General features: G+C 46.2%; 1 protein-coding gene across 1 annotated transcript in view; it reads right to left on the bottom strand.

Annotated features, from left to right (window-relative positions):
• Positions 1–23,424, bottom strand: part of DNAH10 (dynein axonemal heavy chain 10) — a 327,414-nt gene that overhangs the window by 37,950 nt on the left and 266,040 nt on the right. Inside the window, exons 70-73 of the mRNA XM_030218355.1 lie at positions 15,880–16,080; positions 13,351–13,560; positions 5,461–5,556; positions 208–379 (exon numbers count right to left, since the gene is read on the bottom strand). Of these exons, the coding sequence (XP_030074215.1) occupies positions 208–379; positions 5,461–5,556; positions 13,351–13,560; positions 15,880–16,080 (679 nt within the window). The remainder of the gene's footprint in view (positions 1–207; positions 380–5,460; positions 5,557–13,350; positions 13,561–15,879; positions 16,081–23,424) is intronic.

Genomic DNA, 23,424 nt, shown 5'->3' with positions numbered 1-23,424 from the left:
CTGCGGCAGCATTATTTGCACATGTGTCAACTCTCTATTAAAGATGCATGTAAAATTAAAGTGAAATTGTGGCCTCATTATTGATGGGAGTTTTCATATTTATTTTTAAATCTGTATTGTTTATGAATGCTCATTTCTACAATGTTTTAGGTGGCTCTTGGTCAAGGTAACAGTCTACAAATACTACATAGTTAACAATGTTCTTACCCACATAATCATCCTTTTCAACTCCTTTTGGAATTTTGTAATCAATCTCCTCATTTACAAAAAAATGGAAAGGTTGGAAAGTGTCAAATATGAAGTCACCAAGGTATTCTTCCATGTATGTAGTGAGAATCCGACGATCAAAGCTATCAATTGCACGCCCACCGTACATCACCTGGTAAAAAGGTTTTAGAACAATCAGGTTACCTTGCTGAAGTATTTCCAACCTGTATAAATTCCCAAGTAACCAGAGCTAAATAACTGAAAGCAGAAGCACTTTCTAGTCACTATAATTCATGTCAATTATAATTTTACTGTTTAAAAATAAATTGAAACTCTGTAAATATGGCCAGCAGTTCAATATTCTCCTTCCCTGCATATTAGCTTTCCCATGTTAGGGTAACCCTATAGTTCTATGTCAAGAGGAAGAAGCTAAGCCAGCCCAGGTTTTACTCCACTACATGCAAGAAGATGTAGTTCCTGCTTTTCCTAGGAAAATTAGAACTATATTGCTATGCATGGATTGGGATAAAACCTGGAGTGGCTCAACTGTCCCACTTGGGATGTAGGGAGTAATTCTCTAAAGGTCACCGGGATGCTGCAAGCTAAACACAAATTTGATATCGGCAATTAAGCTCATAATTGCCATTATAGAATCCTAGCATAAGTCCGAAGTCTAAGGTTTGGCAATTAAAATTCAATGCGAAGAAATGCAAAGTGATGCACTTAGGGAATAGAAATCCACGGGAGACGTATGTGTTAGGCGGTGAGAGTCTGATAGGTACGGACGGGGAGAGGGATCTTGGGGTGATAGTATCTGAGGATTTGAAGGCGAAGAAACAGTGTGACAAGGCGGTGGCCGTAGCTAGAAGGTTGTTAGGCTGTATAGAGAGAGGTGTGACCAGCAGAAGAAAGGGGGTGTTGATGCCCCTGTATAAGTCGTTGGTGAGGCCCCACCTGGAGTATTGTGTTCAGTTTTGGAGGCCGTATCTTGCTAAGGATGTAAAAAGAATTGAAGCGGAGCAAAGAAAAGCTACGAGAATGGTATGGGATTTGTGATACAAGACGTATGAGGAGAGACTTGCTGACCTGAATATGTATACTCTGGAGGAAAGGAGAAACAGGGGTGATATGATACAGACGTTCAAATATTTGAAAGGTATTAATCCGCAAACGAACCTTTTCCGGAGATGCGAAGGCGGTAGAACGAGAGGACATGAAATGAGATTGAAGGGGGGCCAACTCAAGAATAATGTCAGGAATTATTTTTTCATGGAGAGAGTAGTGGATGCTTGGAATGCCCTGCCGCGGGAGGTGGTGGAGATGAAAACGGTAACGGAATTCAAACATGCGTGGGATAAACATAAAGGAATCCTGTTCAGAAGGAATGGATCCTCAGGAGCTTAGCCGAGATTGGGTGACAGAGCTGGTAGTGGGAGGCGGGGATAGTGCTGGGCAGACTTATACGGTCTGTGCCAGAGCCGGTGGTGGGAGGCGGGGCTGGTGGTTGGGAGGCTAGGATAGTGTTGGGCAGACTTATACGGTCTGTGCCAGAACCGGTGGTGGGAGGCGGGGCTGGTGGTTGGGGGGCGGGGATAGTGTTGGGCAGACATATACGGTCTGTGCCCTGAAAAAGACAGGTACAAATCAAGGCAGGGTATACACAAAAAGTGGCACATATGAGTTTATCTTGTTGGGCAGACTGGATGGACCGTGCAGGTCTTTTTCTGCCGTCATCTACTATGTTACTATGTTATGTGCCTAAGTTTAAGGGCCCTGTTTACAAAAGTGTGCTAGCATTTTTAGCACGTGCTAAAAATTAGAATGCATGAACTGTGTAGATACCCATAATATTCCTATGAGCATCTACATGGATAGCGCACGCTAAAAACGCTAGCAGACCTTTGTAAACAGAGCCTTAAGGGCCCTTTTACTAAGGCGCACAGAAAAGTGGTCTGAGCAGGTGTAGGTGTGTGTTTTGGATGTACTCAGGTCCATTTTTCAGCGCACCTGGAAAAAAGGCCTTTTTTTGTGGCCGAAAATGGACATGTGGCAAAATTAAAACCAGTGTGCATTCATTTTCAGCCTAAGACCTTACCGCCACCCACTGACTTAGCAGTAAGGTCTCACATGCTAACCGGGCAGTAAACATCAGCGTGCATAAACTATAGATTTTGCAAGCTCAATTTCTAGAAACCTAAGGGCAGTTACAATGTATTACAAATTAGTGCCAATTTTAGCTAATAAAGCAAAGATACTTACCCAGTGCTTTTTTTGTAGAAAAAAAGGTGCCGGTACTGATTATGGGTGGGGTCACCACATATGACTCCACCCCTATTATAGTCACACCCACATTAGCCACACCCCTTATACCAGCCATGGCGCATATAAACAGACATCATTGAAAATTATTATAATAGTATAGGAGAAAAAAAGAATGTGATTTTTTTTCATTATAAATAATTTCTGTAAGCTGTTACAGCTCCAGTATACCCAGTGCAAAATAAGACAGCAGATGTAAATTCTCAAATTGGACATATTCCAAACACTAAAATGAAAATAAAATGATTTTTTCTACCTTTGTTATCTGGTGACTTTGTTTTTCTATCCATATTGGTCCCAGTCTCTGATTCTGCTGCTCTCTTAACTCCGTTTCCAGGGCTTCCTTTCCATTTATTTCTTTACTTTCCTCCTTTCTTCTTCATTTCTTGCCCTACATCCATAAGTAAAAGCTGGGTCCTCCTCCGTGGAATTGACTGGAGGAGGTATAACGTGGATCCAGCTTTTGCCTATTTTCTCCATCCATGCGCATTTTTTCTCCTCTCTTCCCTTTTCCTCATCTCCATCCATGTGCATCTTCTTCTTTTTTCTTTCCTCCCCTCCATCCATGTCCAGCACTTCTCCTCTCTTCCCTCCACTGTATCCATACAAAGCAATAATTCTCTCTTCCCTCTCCTCCATCCAAGTCCAGCATTTCTCTCCTCTCTCCCCGCCAACTCCTCCATCCATCCATGTCCAGCAATTCTCCTCTATCTCCTGCTCTCCTCTCCATCCATTTCCAGCATTTCTCCTCTCTCCCCTGTCCTCCCCTCCCATCCATGTGCATCTCCTTCCTGTCTTCCCTCCCCTCCATCCATGTCCAGCATGTCTCCTCTCTCCCCTGCCCTCCCCTCCCATGTCCAGCGATTCTCCTCTATCCCCGTCCTCCCCTGCCATCCATGTCCAGCGATTCTCCTCTCTCCCCTTCCCTCCCCTCTCATCTATGTCCAACGATTCTCCTCTCTCCCCTGCCGTACGCTCCATCCATGTCCAGCAAATCTCTCTTCGCTGACCTCCCCTCCCATCCATGTCCAGTATGTCTCCTCTCTCCCCTGCCCTCCCCTCTCAGCCATGTGCAGTGATTCTCCTCTGCCCCCTGTCCTCCCCTGCCATCCATGTCCAGTGATTCTTCTCCCCCCTGCCCTCCTCTCCCATCCATGTCCACCGATTCTCCTCTCTCCCCTGCCCTCCCCTCCCATTCATGTCCAGCAATTCTCTCTTCCCTGCCCTCCCCTCCCATCCATGTCCAGCATGTCTCCTCTCTCCCCTGCCCCCCTCCAGCCACCCATGTCCAGCGACCCTCCTCTCTCCCCTGCCCCCTCCAGCCACCCATGTCCAGCGACCCTCCTCTCTCCCCTGCCCCCCCTCCAGCCACCCATGTCCAGCAACCCTCCTCTCTCCCCTGCCGTCCCCTTCCATCCATGTCCAGCAAATCTCTCTTCGCTGACCTCCCCTCCCATCCATGTGCAGTTATTCTCCTCTGCCCCCTGTCAAATCCTGCCATCCATGTCCAGCGATTCTTCTCCCCCTTGCCCTCCCCTCCCAACCATGTCCAGCATGTCTCCTCTCTCCCCTGCCCTCCCCTCTCATCCATGTCCAGTGATTCTCCTCTGCCCCCTGTCCTCCCCTCCCATCCATGTCCAGCGATTCTCCTCTCTCCCCTGCCCTCCACTCCCATCCATGTCCAGCGATTCGTTCAAACCCCAGCCCCCCCCCCGCCCTCCCTCAGCTCCATGACTTTCTTGAAAACTTTAATTTACCCAAAGTTGCAGCAAACCGGCAGTAAAAACAGCTGACAAGCAGGCAGGCAGGAAGGCTTGCCTCCTCGTCGCTTCCCTTCCCGCTCAGCGTGTCCCGCCTTCCTCTGATGTAATTTCCTTTCCGCGAGGGCGGGACACGCTGAGAGGGAAGGGAAGCGACGAGGAGGCAAGCCTGCCTGCCTGTCAGCTGTTTTTACTGCCGGTTCGCCACGAATTCGGGTAAATTAAAGATTTCAAGGAAAGTTGGAGAGCTGAGGGAGGGTAGGGGGAGATCACGGTGCATGAACGGAAGAGAGCGGGCAGGTGAGCCAGACCTCACAAAAAATGTGCCGGTACACCATAAAACTGCGTACCGGCACAAAAAAAGCACTGTACTTACCTGTAGCAGGTATTCTCTGAGAACAGCAGGTTTCATATTCTCACAAGTGGGTAGACGCCAATCAGCGTCGCCCCGTCCGGCATTCATGCCAAAGTAAAGTTACAGCTTTGTGAAGTGCGAGCCGCACTCCACTGCACAAATGAGAGTGCCTTCCCCTCCGTTCAATATTAAAGCAAAATAAAAATATTCAAGGAGACAACTCCAAGGGGAGGTGGGCGGGATTGTGAAAATATGAAGCTTGCTGTCCTCGGAGAACACCTGCTACAGGTAAGTATCTTCACCTTCAAGGACAAGCAGGCTTGCATATTCTCACAAGTGGGGAATCCCTAGCATCCAGGCTCACCCAAAACAACAAACATTGGTTAATTGGACCTCGCAACATAACACAGATTAACCTGAAACTATATACAACTGAGAGTACAGCCTGGAACAGAATAACATGGGCCTAGGAGGATGGAGTTGGATTCTAGACCCCAAACAGATTCTGCAACACTGACTGCCCAAACCAACTGTTGAGTCGGGTATCCTTCTCAAGGCAGTAGTGAGATGTGAATGTGTGGACTGAAGACCACGTCACAGCCTTGCAAATTTCTTCAATGGAGGCTGACCTCAAGCGGCTACCTTCAAATTACCTTGAATGGAATAACAATTCTCTACACATTCTTCACCTAAAGCTTATCAATTTTAATGCATGTTTGCTTGAATTGAATATACAGTGAAAATCCATGTATTCTCTGCTTTAAATTAACCATCTGTCTCATCCAGAATGATTTTTAATAAAATTTAATCTGTGTTTACCTCACCAATGAGATATTTAAGACTGCCCCAAGGAATTCTGGTATCATTTTGCTCATAAGCTTTCATCAGATATGTGTTCAAAATTTCCATGCACACCTAAAACAAAGACCAGATTAAATCAGGAAATGACCTGAATAAATCAGGAAACCTTTCATGCTGCACACACATTTAAATTGTTACAGTATTATAGTATCAGTACAGATTAGTTAACTACATACAGATTTTGTCCTTCTGCCTAGCCCAGTGTGATAACCATATTCATCCAACTTCCCTTTTATCGCCACTTTGACCACATCAGCTACACTTCATTTATTCAATTTATATTCCGCCTTTGTCCAAAGATTTGTCTATATCTTGAGCTGGGGTTCAAACTTCTAGTGAGCCTAGTTGCATGGCTAACTAAATGCATGATTAACTTTCTAGCTTTAACAGAGATCATTAATCCCTCTTCTTCAAAAATCCAACAGACAAAACAATGAGCAAAAAATTAACCCGTACTCTTGTACTTACAGCCAACACTACTTCTATTAAGGAAAATATATATCTTACCTGCTAATTTTCTTTCTGTTAGTCTCATCAGACTAGTACAAAACCTGTGGGTATTGTATTCACTGACCAGGGAATGGAGACAGAAAAACAATAGTTCCATGCAATTTGCCTCTTATGTGCATAGTACAGGTACAGACGTTCAGTATTTCGACTGACAGAGCAATGTGCTATCACTTCTGGTTGAGTTGACAAACAAAATATAGTAAAGCTAGCATTTTACAGTTCAACAATCACCAAAGATCAACCTGTTAGCTGAAGAAAATGTAGTAAAGCTAGCATATTACAATGACACAACTGTTGAAAATCAACCTGTTGGTCCAAGAAAATGTAGAAAAGCCAACATATCACAAACAATTGTAGAAGGTTAAACAGCTGGCTAAAGATAATGTAGTAAAGCTAGCATATAAAGATTAAATGATTATAGAAGGTCAAGTCACTGGCTGAAAGACAATGCAGTAAGCTAGCATATTCAATTGAAATGAATGAAAAATGTCAACCTACTGGCCAATATACTATTGTACAAGGTCAACCTATTAGGTGAAAATTGAGCCTATTAAAGGAAAAGAAAAGATAGAAGAGCAGCAGAATAACTGGACATACATAGGGACAGGCTTCTGGACTGATCTGGTGAGACTAAAGGAAAGAAAAGCAGCAGTTAAGATCATTTTTCCTTCCTTCACTAGACCAGTCTAGAACCTGTTCAATGTAGCAAAGCACTTCTAAACATGGGATGGACTGTGAAATCTCTGACAGAATGTATTGCTTCAAGGACTGACTGAACAGAAATAAGAAGAGACCAGAAGAAACATGCTTTGCAAAAATAACCTTGAATCTGGTCCTGCTCTCTGAGGAGTAGATACCATTCACAGCCTTCCACGAGGATGAATATCTCCAGCATATGGAGATGAGCAATCACCCTGAAGAAGACCACTGGTAAAAATCTACCAATGCACCCATTCAGGAGAACTGGAGATAGCAATGCCATACCCAACATCAGAAAATTATTTTTAAAAAAAGGAGTATGAAATTAGGATGCCCATAACTGCTAAAAGAACAAAAAATCCCAAATATATAAAAACTTTTCATGTACAACTGCTGCAAAATGAAGCCATTAGAAGCCCCAAAGGAAGAGCTAACTAGAGAATATTCAAGTTTTCAGAACAGACGAAACAGCGGTCTGCAGGAAGAAGGACACTGAAAAGATTAAAATACTAAAGCAGGACAGGCAGCTGACTGTGATTATTAAAGAAATATCCAATGTTTTGCCAAATAGAATATCAATCTGTTTGTTACATAAAGCGAAGATACATACCTGTAGCAGGTATTCTCCGAGGACAGCAGGCTGATTGTTCTCACATGTGGGTCAATGTCCGCGTCGGCCCGGGAATCGGAAATTTTGCAAGCAAAATATAAAAAAAAGTTTTGCCAGAGTCTTCTGGCGAGCGTGCAGCATGCACTGCGCATGTGCAGCCGTCTTCCCGCCTGTCACGTGAGCGTTCCCACTCAGTTAAATCAAAAAGCAAATAAACAACAAACCACAACTCTAAAGGGGAGGTGGGCGGGTTTGTGAGAACAATCAGCCTGCTGTCCTCGGAGAATACCTGCTACAGGTATGTATCTTCACTTTCTCCGAGGACAAGCAGGCTGCTTGTTCTCACATGTGGGGTATCCCTAGCACCCAAGCTCACTCAAAACAATGAACATTGGTCAATTGGGCCTCGCAACAGTGAGGACATAGCATAGATTGACCAGAAACCATAAACAACTAACTGACTGTGCAGCCTGGAACAGAACAAAAATGGGTCTAGGGGGATGGAGTTGGATTCTAAACGCCGAACAGATTCTGCAGCACCGACTGCCAAACCAACTGTCGTGTCAGGTATCCTGCTGAAGGCAGTAGTGAAATGTGAATGTGTGGACTGATGACCACGTTGCAGCCTTGCAAATCTCTTCAATGGAAGCTGACTTCAAATGAGCCACTGACGCAACCATGGCTCTAACATTATGAGCCGTGACATGGCCCTCCAGAGTCAGCCCAGCATGGGCATAAGTGAAGGATATGCAATCTGCTAGCCAACTGGAGATTGTGCGTTTTCCGATGGTAACTCCCCTCCTGTTGGGATCAAAAGAGACAAACAACTGGGCGGACTGTCTAAAGGACTTCGTCCACTCCACGTAAAAGGCCAATGCTCTCTTGCAGTCCAAGGTGTGCAAACTGCTTTCGCCAGGGTGGGTATGAGGACGGGGAAAACTGTTGGCAAGACAATTGACTGGTTCATATGGAACTCCAACATCACTTTTGGCAGGAACTTAGGTTGCGTGCGGAGGAGTGGTCTAGTGGTTACAGCACAGGTCTTGCAATTCAGAGGTGGCCAGTTCAAATCCCACTGCTGCTCCTTGTGATCTTGGGCAAGTCACATAACCCTCCATCACCTCAGGTACAAACTTAGATTGTGAGCCCTCCTGGGACAGAGAAATATCCAGAGTACCTGAATGTAACTCACCTTGAGCTACTACTGAAAAAGGTGTGAGCAAAATCTAAATAAATAAATAAATACTCTGTTGTGATGAAACTTAATATAAGGTGCATGCACTACCAAGGCCTGAAGCTCACTGACTCTACGAGCTGAAGTAACAGCCACCAAGAAAATGACCTTCCAGGTCAAGTACTTCAGATGGCAAGAATTCAGTGGCTCAAAAGGAGCTTTCATCAGCTGGGTGAGAACGACGTTGAGATCCCATGACACTGGTGGAGGTTTGACAGGGGGCTTTGACAAAAGCAAACCTCTCATGAAGCGAACAACTAAAGGCTTACCCTCTACATGGTGGTGATAAGCACTAATCGCACTAAGGTGAACCCTTACGGAGTTGGTCTTGAGACCAGACTCTGACAAGTGTAGAAGGTATTCAAGCAGGGACTGTGTAGGACAAGAAAAAGGATCTAGGGCCTTGCTGTCACACCAGATGGCAAACCTCCTCCATTTGAAAGAGTAACACCTCTTGGTGGAATCTTTTCTGGAAGCAAGCAAGACTCGACAGACACCCTCTGAAAGACCCAAGGACGTGAATTCTAAGCTCTCAACATCCAGGCCATGAGAGCCAGAGACTGGAGGTTGGAATCTAGAAGCAACTCCTCATTCTGAGTGATGAGGGTTGGAAAACACTCCAATATCCACGGTTCCTCGGAGGACAACTCCAGAAGAAGAGAGAACCAGATCTGATGCAGCCAGAAAGGTGCAATCAGGATCATGGTTCCGCAGTCTTGCTTGAGTTTCAGCAAAGACTTCCCTACTAGAGATATGGGAGGATACACATAGAGGAGGCCCGTCCCCCAATGTAGGAGAAAGGCATCTGATGCTAGTCTGTCATGGGCCTGAAGCCTGGAACAGAACTGAGGGACTTTGTGATTGATCTGAGTGGCAAAAAGATCCACCAAGGGGGTGCCCCACTCTCAGAAGATCTTGCGGACTATGCCAATGTTCAGAGACCACTCGTGAGGTTGCATTATCCTGCTCAGTTTGTCGGCCAGACTGTTGTTTACACCTGCCAGATAAATGGCTTGGAGAAACATGCCGTGATGGCGTGCCCAAATCCACATCTGGACAGCTTCCTGACACAGAGGGCGAGATCCGGTGCCCCCCTGCTTGTTGGTGTAGTACATGGCAACCTGATTGTCTGTCTGAATTAAGATGACTTGGTTGGACAGCCGATCTCTGAAAGCCTTTAGAGCATTCCAGATTGCTCTTAATTCCAGGAGGTTGATCTGCAGACCTTTTTCCTGAAAGGACCAGGCTCCCTGAGTGTGGATCCCATCTACATGAGCTCCCCACCCCAGGAGAGATGCATCCAGAGAGCATAGCCAATCGTTTTCTTGAATCATGGGGTGCCCAGGGAAACCATCCTGAACTTTTCTCGAACTAGAAATTTGTTCAGGGCCCTTAGGTCTAGGATAGGACGCATCCCCCCCCTGCTTTCTTTTGCACAAGGAAGTACCTGGAATAGAATCCCAGCCCTTCTTCCCCTGGTGGAACGGGTTCGACCGCTTGGGCCTGTAGAAGGGCGGAGAGTTCCTCTGCAAGTACCTGTTTGTGCTGGGAACTCTAAGAATAAGCTCCCAGTGGGCAATTTGGAGGTTTGGATTCCAGATTGAGGGTATATCCTGACCTGACTATTTGAAGAACCCACCAATCGGAGGTTATGAGAGGCCACCTTTGGTGAAAACATATCAACCTCCCCCTCCGACTGGCAAGTCGCCTGGCATGGACACTTTTACTGAGGCTGTGCTGAACTGGAGCCAGTCAAAAGCCCATCCCTTGTTTTTCCTGGGGAGCTGCAGAGGCCTTAGGCGCACGCTGTTGACAAGAAAGAGTGCACTGGGACTGTTTGTTACAGTAATACGCTGACATATGCACCTAAGCAATCATGTGAATTTAGACACCTGAAATGAATTGTAAGAATATAGCTGGGAACAAAGTAACCTGCATGGCATTTAGGTAGGCTAAAACACAATGAGTAAATGGATTCCAGTCTGAAGGAGGATGCTGAGGATCTGTTACAGTGAATCTGGCTCCAGAAGGGGAAACTTGAGATTACAGTTATAGAATTCACATAATGACCTTCGGAAAAGGGAGTCCCTCGGGGAAAGCTAGAAGCTGCCCTCGCATACACAGAGACCAAGGATGGAAAATGGCTCCTTATGATTCCATGTGGTCTGCTTGTAATCATCTGCAAGCCAAAGATCAAAATAAATGAGCCGTCAGTGTAAAGAACAGACAGAATTAGAAAAGAACTAATCTTGCAAGAGAAGAAAATGCAGAGTGCATAGAGCAACTGTGCAGCCCTTGTAGCAGAATCAGGCTGGCCAGCTATTTCATTTCCCTTCTGTTCTTCCCCCCTTTTTTCCTTTGGAATTGAGTAGAATAGAAGCCCTTCTAGCTCCACTAGAATATACCCTGCAGATAACCTAATAATACCAAGAATAAACAAATGGAGATGGCAAGAGTACTTTTCCCTGAACCAAAAAGAGATGAAGGTGAAGATGACGGTGGCCCCCAGAGAAAATAAGCAAGGGGATTGGACTTAAAACTATGAATGTTGGAATCAAAGGCTACAGACCTATGAAGTTACAGAGTTCTACACCAATGCACCAGAGCCTGAAAAGAATATTATAGAACAGAGAAGGTATATAATATTACTACAATCCAGAATAGACACTGGAAGCAAGCAAACTGATTGCCATTCCACAAGGCTTAAGCAGTGGTAGATGGGAAGGTAAATGCTGCAGCTTATGATATCACAACCTGCATACCAAACTGCCATCAGCAGAAAATATAAAGAGTATAAGAAACTAGGTTGTTGAATGAGTACATAGTCCCGGATTGAAGTCACCTGCACAATCTGTGCAACTGAAAAAAGGCAGGAATCACAATGAATTAAGAAATAGGCAATGTGTGTGGGGGGGGGGGGGGGGGAGGTCAGAGATGAAGGGATCATAATTGAATGGAATGGAACCATTTTATTAGAGAAAGAGAAGATAAAAAAATTGCTGCTGATGCTAAGGACTCCGGAGAGAAGGAAGCTGCCAAAACAATCATGGAACTATTCTTTTCCTCTGTCTCCATTCACTGGTCAGCAGACACAATATCCATAGATTCTAGAATGGTCTGGGGAAAACACTGCGTGTATAGATATAAACCAGTGGCGTTCCTAGGGGGGATGACACCCTGGGCGGATTGCCGATGCGCCTCCCCTCCCCCGGGTGCAGCGCGACCCCCCCCCCCCCCGGCAAAAGAACCCCCCGGGTGCACGCCGCTGGGGGGGGGTGCCATGCGCCTGTCCGCTTTGTTCGTTTCCATGCTCCCTCTGCCCTGGAACAGGAAGAAACCTGTTCCGGGGCAGAGGGAGCACAGAACGAACGTAGCAGACAGGCGCGCGGCACCCCCCCCCCCCCCAGCGGTGTGCACCCGGGGCGGACCGCACCCACCGCCCCCCCCCCCCTTGGTATGCCACTGATATAAACCAATTATCCACATCATCTCCACCACAAACGACTAGAGCTACTCCTTTTCACAAAACACATTGGTGGAGATTCATTTACATAAATTCTCCTTCGATGGCTACTTTCCAAATTTCCGAACAATTCATTTTTTTTTAGGTTAATTTGAAGTTCTTGACTGCATTTTGAATAGGAGTTAATAAAAAAGCCAAATCTCTTTCCTGAATAAAGATGAAGATCTGATAAAAAAATATAGTTTAGCAACTTTGTTATGTATCCCTGCTAAGTAGAAACAATCCTTTCTTGATGCACACACTTATGGTATGGAGATGTACCTGTTAATTTTTAGACAAGACTTTAAGTGTGATTTCAGCCTTACCACCTTTCTATGAAAACTTCGGTCTGTCACCAGTTATGAACCCTCGGATGACATTTGATATGGCCCATGGCCTCTGATATGTTTTGATCAAATGAACCACTGTACTGTTAAGAATTTTATAGAACTGTATATAAAATTTGAATTACCAGTACCTAATCAGACAAAATATTTCTATTGTCCTCTCCAAAATGCTATTCTCAGACTAAGCTGTGAGGAAAGTGATATTCACTATTCAAATTGTCTTCATAGACCTTTATCTCATACCCTTAATCCCCAAAACATTACCATGTTAGTCTAGATGTCTTTCTAAAGAAACCCAGTACGGAGGAGTATCTGCTCCTAGCTAACTCCATATTTACACAGCTGATAACTGGACAAATGATAACTGGACAAATCTATAGTTATGATGGGCAGGGCATGAGACGTCACTCTATAATGAAAATTAATGAGGACTTAAGGGGGTCTTTTACTAAAGCTTAGCTCGAGTATTCTGCAGCAGGGCCCATTTTATTCCTATGGGCCCAGCTGCAGATAACGCAAGCTAAGCTTTAGTAAAAGACTCCCTAAGATCATTCTTTTAAGAGCTGACAGCATTAAACAAAGACATCTTATTGTCTGCGAATACCAACTCTTATAAGAACCCCCCTGAGTCCTAATTTCATTGCAAGTATTTTAATTCACAAGGAGGTCATTTTCAGTAAGTTCCCATTTTGGTTGTATCAGGATGATTTTATTTCTGCCATGAAAGCAGAAGATCTTACGACATCAGTTACAGCCGATTTGTTAGAAGAGATTTGCATCATTCCATTCCACATTTGAGCAGTGCTTAAAATGTTCAAAATAAATAAATGCATGTTTATAACAGTTCCTGGCTGTTTGTTTTAATGGTCCTTATCCATTTATGTAATGACTGCTCAAAGGCAGTTGTTGAGCACATGTGTGTGTCATCTAGATCTAGTTTCTATACCTGAAAATCTGATTCATTGAAATCATATGGCACATTCCAACCAATCTTTCCAAATTTTCTTCTTTCTTGGACTACGGCATGGAAAAAGGCAAGCACATAGATCAGCGATTTAAAAGCTGGATGCGGGCAATCATCAAGTGCGTCAGGTGAGATTTTGAAGTAGGTTGCCCTCATATTCAACTTCAGACCATTAGGCGGTTCTGTTACAACCTGCCAGAATGAACAAAGTTAACATTATCAAAGAGGGTCTAACAAGATAAACTAAATGTTTTCATAGAGTCACTGAACAAGACTGAAAGAGACCTCAGCAAGTCAAGTAAATCACTTTAATTATTGCTTCCTAATCAAGACCAGCCCTGCCACTTGGCAGACTAGGGGACCATTTTACTAAGGTGCGCCGAAAAATGGGCTGCACTAGTGTAGGCGCGCAGGGCCGCCAAGAGACTGGGCCGGGCCCGGGACAAGGCCTCCCCTGGGCCCCTGGGCCCTGCTCCCAGGTTGTCATCATCACCCCGCCCCCCGAGGGGGGCCCGGCGCCACAGTCCCACCCGCCTCCACCACCGGGCCGGGCCCCTTCCACCCAAACCCCCGCCAGCAGAAGTGCAGTCTTCTGACCTGACTCCGGTGTGCGCGGCCCACACAGACATGCTCCTCTCAGCTGATCTTCGCTGTACTCTGCAGGGCTTCTGTGCATCTGACGTCCTGCACGTCAGACAGACGCACAGAAGCCCTGCAGAGTACAGCGAAGATCAGCTGAGAGGAGCGCGTCTGTGTGGGCCGCGCACGCCGGAGTCAGAACAGAAGACAGCACTTCTGCTGGCGGGGGTTCGGGTGGAAGGGGCCCAGTGGTGGGTGGGACTGCGGCGCCGGGCCCCCCTGGAGGCCCGGGCCCCAGGAATTTTTTCCCCCCCCCCCCCGTCCCCCCCTCTCGGCGGCCCTGTAGGCGTGTGTTTTGGGTACGCACAGATCCATTTTTCAGTGTGCCAAAAATAGACGTGTGGTAAATTGGCATGCGTCCATTTTGTGTCTGAGTCCTTACCGCCAGCCATGGACTTAGCAGTAAGGTCTCATGCGTTAACCGTATGGAAATCATCTAAATGCGTAGAATGATGATTACCGCCCGGTTTCTGCCAAGCGCCAGAAAATAAAAATTATTTTCCGGCACGCGTAGCGGACACGCGTCAAAAATGAAATTACCACAAGGGCCACGCGGACACTCCAAATTGATGCACGTTGGGCACATGTAGGCGCCTAGGCAGCTCAGTAAAAGGGCCCCTAGATGTCTGACTAGGGTGGTGGTGTGGCTCCAGAATGATAGAGGAGCAGCAATGCATCTCCTCCCTTTTCCCATCCCCTTGCCAGGCCTGCCACCTCTGTCACCACCCTACCTCCTCCCAGGTCCAAAGTTCCAATGGTACTCAGGCCCAAGCTCAAGCTCTACCCCCAACCTCACACCCAACCTGGCAGTGCTTAAATGCAATCCTGCTCTCAAGGCCCTGCACCATGCAGAGTTTCTGCAGCCTTAACCTGGGCCCATTTCTTCTGCTACTTTAATTTTAGTCTCTAAAAATTCACGCAACTTCTTGATCTCCTTGTCCTTGATGATATGCAGGAACATTTCTCACAATTTTTAACACCATGCAATAGATCCACAAGTCAAACACACAGATTGTGTGTGTTCATTACTGACACCTTTTAAAACCCGGGTTATTTTCCATGCTGAACAGGTCTGCCTGATTTAAATCAATTTTTACAGTTGAAAGTCTGTTCTTTTTGTGTGATTTTAGATGTTGTGACTCCTGTTGCAGGTGCCTTTGCTGAAACACAGACCCATGTCGAGTCCATACATCTTGAAAAGCATATTGGTGCGGTGTTATACTGCTTATAATTTACCTTGATCAATAAAACAATTTTGCCTTACCCTCTGGTATTACTACTTTTTGCTGTATTGGAGGAGCCAAAGGTTCCCCCCATACTTTTTGTTGTTAGCTTTGGTGGGTAACAGCTTTGGTGGGTAACCTTCACAGGGGTTTTTTCTTCCTTCTTGTTTTTTGCATCACTCATGCTCTGCCCACGTGTACATCCCCTTGCAGTTAGGCACTATGGCACTTAGGCACTAGCTTATAGGCGTCAGTTTCATGGCATCATTGACGCACATAGTTGGCGCCTAGCTTTAGGCGCCCCATTGTAGATCTATTCCCAAAGTTCTAGCCGTATTAAGAGAGGGCAATTTTCAGACAGTATAAAATGTATTGTACTGTTTTGGGATCTTGCCGGGTTCTTGTGACCTCAAGTGGCCACAGTTGGAAACACGATGTATGGCATGTACTTATGTACTTATAACAGCTTGCTTGTTAAGTAAAACACATTTTATCTGCAAAATCACTTTGACATTTGTTGTAGTACATATGCTCTTAAATAGGACTACTTAGCACATTGCATCAAGCAAAGCTCCAGAACATGTGTCCAATAGCTAGACACCAGGGCAGATGCCAAAACTGGAGTATAGCTGATGTTTAACCACTTTACCTTCAGTGATTTCTGAAGAATCCCAATCGGAAAGCCCTTAATAGGATCAGTAGTGAGCCACAGTCGGAAGTCTGGATGGGGTTTGACGATTCCCTCCAACGCTTTCTCTAAATCTTTCAGCCATTTTACCAAAAGATGGCAGTTCTGTAGCATCAGCCACTGCCCACGTGCCACTGCTGTTTCCAGAAGCTGCAGTGCAACCTATCCCATGACAGGAGAAAAAAGCACAAATAAGAAAACAGTGTTTGCAGACATGTGGTCCAGAGTTCTTATAGCCAGGAGAAACAGAATCTGGGGCAGGGCAGGCCAGGCCACCTTGAGCTTTCAAATCTGCTGAGGCCTTTCTTATAATAAAAGTAAAATCATTCAAAATCAGTATCCAGCCATAGGTATTCAAAGATATTCACAAAATTCGCCAGTGATTAAACTTAGATTTTCAAATGACAGGATGCCCAGAAAGGACAATTTCCTTTTAGACTACAAAGTGCTAACAAACAGCATCCTGACTCAGTGGCATAGCCAGATCTGCCATTTTGGGAGGATCCACAGCTAATATGGTTGGCTCTCTATATAAATAAATATATATAAATAAAATATAGGTGTGAGTAGCGTTTCTTGGCATACTCCTAAATAATGCCTTAGAGTGCACTTGATGAAGGATTTCTAATGAACAGTCTGCCCACAGCTGTCCAGCATCAACATAAACCACAAACATACTCAGAGCCTATGTAGCAAACCTTAACACCACCAATTCTGAAAACATAAATACCATTAACAGTACCTTTAAAAAGGCAGTAGTGAATATACACAACAGCAATACGTGTCCCATTGGAAAAGTCAGACTGATACAGATCCCTACACAAATCACATGCCAGAAGAATCTCTCTTTGGTCACACGCAGAACATAGACCAACCCTCATCAATTAGTATAAAGGTCCAAAAATTTGAAATTGTCCAGTAGCCCTGCATCAGTCCTGCCCTTTCCTACACCCCATCCCTCCCTGTAGCCCGACATCAGTCCTACCCTTTCCTTACTATCACCCACCCCATCCATCCTTGTAGCCCGGCATCAGCCCTACTCTTCCCTTCCCTACTCCCCTCATCCATCACTATAGACTGGCATCAGCCCTATTCCTTTTCTACCCCCCCCCATCCATCCCTGTAGCCCAGCATCAGCCCTACCATTCCCTTCCCTACCCCCTCCTATCCATCCCTTTAGTTCAGAATCAGCCCTACCCTTCTCTACCACTCTCCCCCATCCATCCCCGTAGCCCAGCATCAGATCTTCCCTTCTCTACCCTACCCCCCATCCATCTCCATAACCCAGCATCAGCCCTTCCCTTCCCCACCCCAAATTCATCCCATACCTAGGCATCAGCCCCACCCTACCCCCACCCCTCTCTGTTGTCTTGAGTCAGCCTTGTCCTACCTCCTACCCATCCCCCCATAGTCTGGCATCTCCCACACCCTGAAACACACCACTGCAGAGCCCACTCCCACACAGAAACCTGCCTACATTAAATATAAAGCTTTTTTAATTTTAACCTGTGCACAGCAGAGACCATCCCTGCCCAAAAACCCACCAACATAAAAAGATATACAACTATTCTTATCAGTGGCGTAGCCAGACAGCCAATTTTGGATGGGCCTGAACCCAAAGTGGGTGGGCACAATATTTTCTCTGCTCTGCCCTACTGCAAAATATAAATACATTAGCTAATAAGGATCCTCAAACTCTGTCAGCTGAAGACTTTCTCTGAAGGTGGCCAGAACTCCCTTTTATGAAACTTGGCAGGCAGTAGCAACGTCTGCAAGCCATTGATGCCAACACTCTATGCGTGCTTAGCTGTCGGTGACTCAAGCATGCCGTCACCGACTGCATAACTTGGTAGAAGGAAGTTCTGGCCGTCTTTGGAAAAGGTCCTCAGCTGGGGAGGCTTGGGATCCCTACCAGCTATACAGCAAGAGTCAGAATTGGTGTTAAGACATGCTAGGGCCCCCTCCCTGATCCCCTCTCTTCCCTGCCTTCCCTCCAATTTCCCCACCTGCCATTACTGTCACACCAACAGACCCTCACCAAATACAGAACAAGGGATCACGTATCAGAAATAAAAATATTTAGTCAAAAATTGAACTTGGAACCCCAAAAAGTTAAACTTAGCATGTACTGCAACACTGGAGAAATAAAAACTGAAATGAATTTCCTTTCTGCTGAACACGATACAAACACATTTGCTATGTAGATTTCCCAAGGCCAACAAATTCCATTTAAAACATTCAAAATACATTGCTTTTTTCTACCTTTGTGGTCTGGACATTGTATTTTTCCATCATGTTGGTTGCAGTTTCTTTTCTGCTTTCCTGTCTGTCGTCTTCTAATTCTCTTTCAAGCGGCTGCTGTCCATTTGTCTTTTTGTTACCTTCACTACACCTGCTTCTGACATATTGACTGTTCTTATTTTTAGCTCTTTCCTCTCTTTTTTCTTCTTTGTGCCTTGCTGTCAACTCAAATTTCTTCAGTTTTCTTCAAACATCAGGGCTTGCAAGTCTTGAACCTTTTTACCTAGACTGCGAGCATTTGTGCTCATTGCTTTCCATCTGCGTAGAGTTTAGGTGGTTTTCTGTATTTAGATTACCTTTCCCTATGCCATCAAGTTTATTCTGGGGGTGACTTTCCGAATTCCCTTGTTTCCTTTTGTCACCCCCACCTTCTAGTTTAAATGTCTAGAAACATACTGTCTGAATTTCTCCCCAAGGATCCTTTTTCCCGTCACGGAAAGATGTAGCCCATTATTACAGTACAGCCTGTTATTTTTCCATGTATTACCCCACGCCCTTATGTGACTAAAACCTTTACAGCAAGACTCAAGCCACTTATTGAACTCCACTGTTTTGCGTAGTCTCTGTTAAGAGATATACTGACTGGCCAGGAAGTGTGTCATTCACTAGGCATAGTACAAATCAGTGCTATCTCCACCTGCTGGTAGATGGACACAACCCACATGTCTCTGGATTCATCTGCCGCGGACACTAAAGAATGTTTTGGTTTTTTGGTGCCCTAAAACAACCGCCTAGTCTTGTTCAATTGGTGGGCCAATTCTGTATATGCTTAATGAATTATAACCGATTTCTACTTTCAATCATAAAAAGTTAATGCGAGCAAATAATAAGCTTGTTTTGAAAGTTTGTAAAGCAGAGCTCTAACCTGAGCTACCAGCTGTGGCACCACAGAATTCTAGCAGATATACACAATATTTATATTTATTTATTTGTTACATTTGTATCCTACATTTTCCCACCTATTTGTAGGCTCAGTGTGGCTTACATAGTACCGGAGAGGAAAGGAATGGAAAACAAAATAAGGATGTTATAATGCCTTTGTATCGCTCCATGGTGCGACTGCACCTCGAATATTGTGTGCAATTCTGGTCACCGCAGTTCATAAAGACATATTGGAATTAGAAAAGGTGCAGAGAAGGGCAACAAAAATGATAAAGGGGATGGGACTACTTCCTTATGAGGAAAGGCTAAAGTAGCTAGGGCAGCTTGGAGAAGAGATGGCTGAGGGGAGATATGATACAGGTCTATAAAATAATGAGTGGAATGGAACAGATGTGAATCGCTTGTTTACTCTTTCCAAAAATACTAGGACTAGGGGGCATGCAATGAAGCTACAAAGTAGTAAATTTAAAATTAATCAGAGAAAATATTTCTTCACTCATACATGCAAAATGTATTCACTCAGAATCACAAATTATTACTAATCATTAAGCCAGGAGGGGGTTAGGCTAGATCCTTGCCTAGCACATTTGTGACATCTACAACATATGAAGGGTATTCAGAAAATTGGGCCTGGTTTACAGGCAGAAAGCTGCTGTCCTGCTACTCCACTTGGGAAAGTGAGGATGTTTCTTGCAAAAAAAAAAAAAAACAAAACTGCGGATCCCTTTTGTATTTTATTGCATTATGAAACTGTAAGTACTTTACATCTTTAGGCTGTTCCATATTGAAGATAATTCCTCTGAGTGTGTGCACCACTTAGGGGAGAGAAGAAAACTTTACAATATGCCATATCCCGAAATTTCTAAGCACTAGCACTTTAGCAGACCATAATGCACACAGCCCAAGTGGCATATTATAGAAGAGGATCCTTAAAGCAGGTACTTCCAAAGATCAGACTAGGATGAGACTGCTTGATCAAAATGTTATACATAATACATTCAAAATCAAAGTTACTATTTTATCTTAGCGACAAGACATAATTATATCTGAGAAACAAAAACTATGTTAAAATAAACGGGCCACTTCATCAATTACAGGTTAGCACGAGAATGATGGCACTACATACAGCTCATTACTAGTCGGCTACAAAAAATGTACATATGGTAAAATTATGTATAATCATACCTGATAATTTTCTTTCCATTAATCATAGCTGATCAATCCATAGACTGGTGGGTTGTGTCCATCTACCAGCAGGTGGAGATAGAGAGCAAACTTTTGCCTCCCTATATGTGGTCATGTGCTGCCGGAAACTCCTCAGTATGTCGATATCAAAGCTCCATCCGCAGGACTCAGCACTTAAGAGTATTACACCCACGAAGGGACACTCTGCCCAGCTCACCACCGCCGAAACGGGGGAGGGGAATTAACCCAGCTCATCCCCACACAAGTGGGGGAGGGGAATCCGTCCAGCTCATCCCCGCGGAGCGGGGGAGGGACACCACACCCGCCGATGCGGGGGGATCTGGCTTATCCTGCAACCGCAACCGCGGGAGGAGCTGACTGACCCTACCACCGCCGAAGCGGGAGGGGTACAAAGCTGCCCTACAGCCGCACGAAGCGGGAGGGAGTGCCGGCAGAATTTAAATCTCAATCCAGCCCCGTAAAACGGAGGGGAGAGGAATGCAGCAGCTCACTGTAACACAAACTCGTCTCAACTCTTGAAGAATCCAAGTGAAAGAAGAACTTGAACACGAAGTCCTCCTGAAGTAACTGAAGGCTAAACTTGAACCTAAAATTCAACCAGAATATAAACAGTACAGATATCTGGGAGGGGCTATGGATTGATCAGCTATGATTAATGGAAAGAAAATTATCAGGTATGATTATACATAATTTTACCTTCCATATCATCAAGCTGATCAATCCATAGACTGGTGGGATGTACCGAAGCAGTACTCACCCAGGGCGGGACATAGAAATCCCTGACCGCAACACTGAAGCTCCAAACCGGGCCTCCGCCCGAGCAGCCACAGTCAAGCGGCAATGCCTGGCAAAGGTATGGGCCGAAGCCCAAGCTGCCTCCTTGCAAATCTCTTCCAAGGAGACGGACCCTAAGCCGCTGCAATGGCTTCCTTGCCCATCTTGCCACTGTAGGCTTAGAAGCCTGCAGACCCTTACGAGGACCTGTAAACAGGACAAACAGATGATCCGATTTCCGGAAATCATTGGTCACTTCCAAGTATCTGATGATGACTCGTCTCACATCCAGAAACTGAGAGCAGAGTATTCCTCTGGGTAGACCTCCCTACGAAAGGAAGGGAGACAGAGCTGCTGAATCACCTGGAAGCGAAAAACAGTCTTGGGCAGGAAGGAAGGCACTGTGCGAATAGTCACTCCTGCCTCAGTGAACTGCAGAAAAAAAACTCTCGACATGAGAGTGCCTGGAGCTCGGAAACTCTTCTGGCTGAAGTGATAGCCACCAAAAAGACTGCTTTCAACGTCAGGTCTTTCAGAGATGCCCTCGACAAGGGTTCAAAAGGCGGCTTCTGCAATGCTCTTAGCACCAGTTTGAGATTCCACGCAGGCACCACTGAGTGCAGAAGAGGGCGCAGGTGATTAACTCCCTTGAGAAAGCGCACCACATCTGGCTGCGAAGCCAGGGAAGCACCCTTCAGGCGGCCCCTGAAGCAAGCCAGAGCCGCTACCTGAACTTTCAGGGAACTGAGCGACAGGCCTTTGTCCAGACCTTCTTGCAGGAACGCCAACACTGAAGAAATTGGAGCAGTGAAGGGAGAAAGTGAGCCTGCTTCACACCACGCTGCAAAGATACGCCAAACCCTGGCGTAAGCAGTAGAAGTAGAGCGCTTCCTCGCTCTCAGCATAGTGGCGATGACCTTGTCTGAGAAGCCCTTCTTTCTCAGACGCTGCCGCTCAATAGCCAGGCCGTAAGACCAAAGGGGGAGGGATCCTCCATCACCACGGGACCCTGATGTAACAGGCCCTGCTCCACTGGCAGCCGCAGAGGATCGCCGACTGAGAGCCTGATCAAGTCCGCATACCAGGGACGTGTGGGCCAATCCGGACCCACCAGGATTACCCTGCCGGGATGCTTTGCCACCCGGTCTAGCACCCTGCCCAACATGGGCCAGGGCGGGAACACATAGAGAAGCTCTTGTGTCGGCCACCATTGGAGAAGATCATCTACTCCCAGGGATCGAGGGTCCCGTCCTCTGCTGAAAGAGCGCGGCACTTGACAATCGGCCGATGACGCCATCAGAACTAGGCTCGGCTGGCCCCAGCGCTTCGTGATGCTCAAGAACGCCTGAGCAGATAGCTGCCACTCTCCGGGCTCCAAGGTATGGCGACTGAGAAAGTCCGCCTTGACATTCATGACTCCGGCAATGTGGGCCGCTGACAGCTGTTCCAGGCTCGCTTCCGCCCACTGGCATAGATTCATGGCCTCCTTGGCTAGCGTGGCGCTCTTGGTACCTCCCTGGCGGTTGACATAGGCCACAGCCGTGGCATTGTCCGACAGTACCCGTACAGGCTTCAACAGCAGTACCGGGATGAACTCCAACAACACCAACCGAATGGCTCTGAGTTCCAGGAGGTTGATAGACCACTTGCCTCTGCAGGAGACCAGAGCCCCTGCGCTGTCCTTCCCAAACAGTGGGCTCCCCAGCCCATCAAAGAGGCGTCTGTCGTGACGACAATCCACTCCGGGGTCACCAGAGGCATTCCTGCAGACAACTTGTCTGTCTGCGTCCACCAGCTCAGCGCCTTGCGCACTGCTGGGTCCAAGGGAAGGCGCACAGCATAATCCTCCGACATCGGAGTCCAGCGCAGCAGCAGAGATTGCTGTAGTGGTCTCATATGAGCCCTGGCCCAGGGCACTACTTCCATCGTGGCCGTCATAGAGCCCAACAGCTGCCCGTAGGCCCAAGCCCGAATAGGAGAGGCTACTAGGAACTAGTCCACCTGAGCCTGAAACTTGACAATCCGATTGTCTGGCAGGAACACTCTGCCCACTTGGGTGTCGAATCGAACTCCCAGATATTCCAGGGACTGAGTCGGGCGCAGCTGGCTTTACTCCCAGTTGATGATCCACCCCAGGGAGCTCAAAAGAGCAACCACCTGGTTCACAGCTTTGCCGCACTCTGCATAAGAGGGGGCTTGGATCAACCAGTCGTCCAGATAAGGATGGACTTGAACTCCTTCCTTCCTCAGGAAGGCCGCGAAGACCACCAATACTTTGGGAAAGGTCCGCGGAGCAGTAGCCAACCCGAACGGGAGGGCTCTGAACTGGAAGTGTCGGCCCAT

Source organism: Microcaecilia unicolor, chromosome 11 (assembly GCF_901765095.1).
Source record: "Microcaecilia unicolor chromosome 11, aMicUni1.1, whole genome shotgun sequence".
NCBI lineage: Eukaryota > Metazoa > Chordata > Amphibia > Gymnophiona > Siphonopidae > Microcaecilia > Microcaecilia unicolor.
Note: the sequence above shows the minus strand (reverse complement) of the source record. Positions and strands in the feature narration are given on the sequence as shown.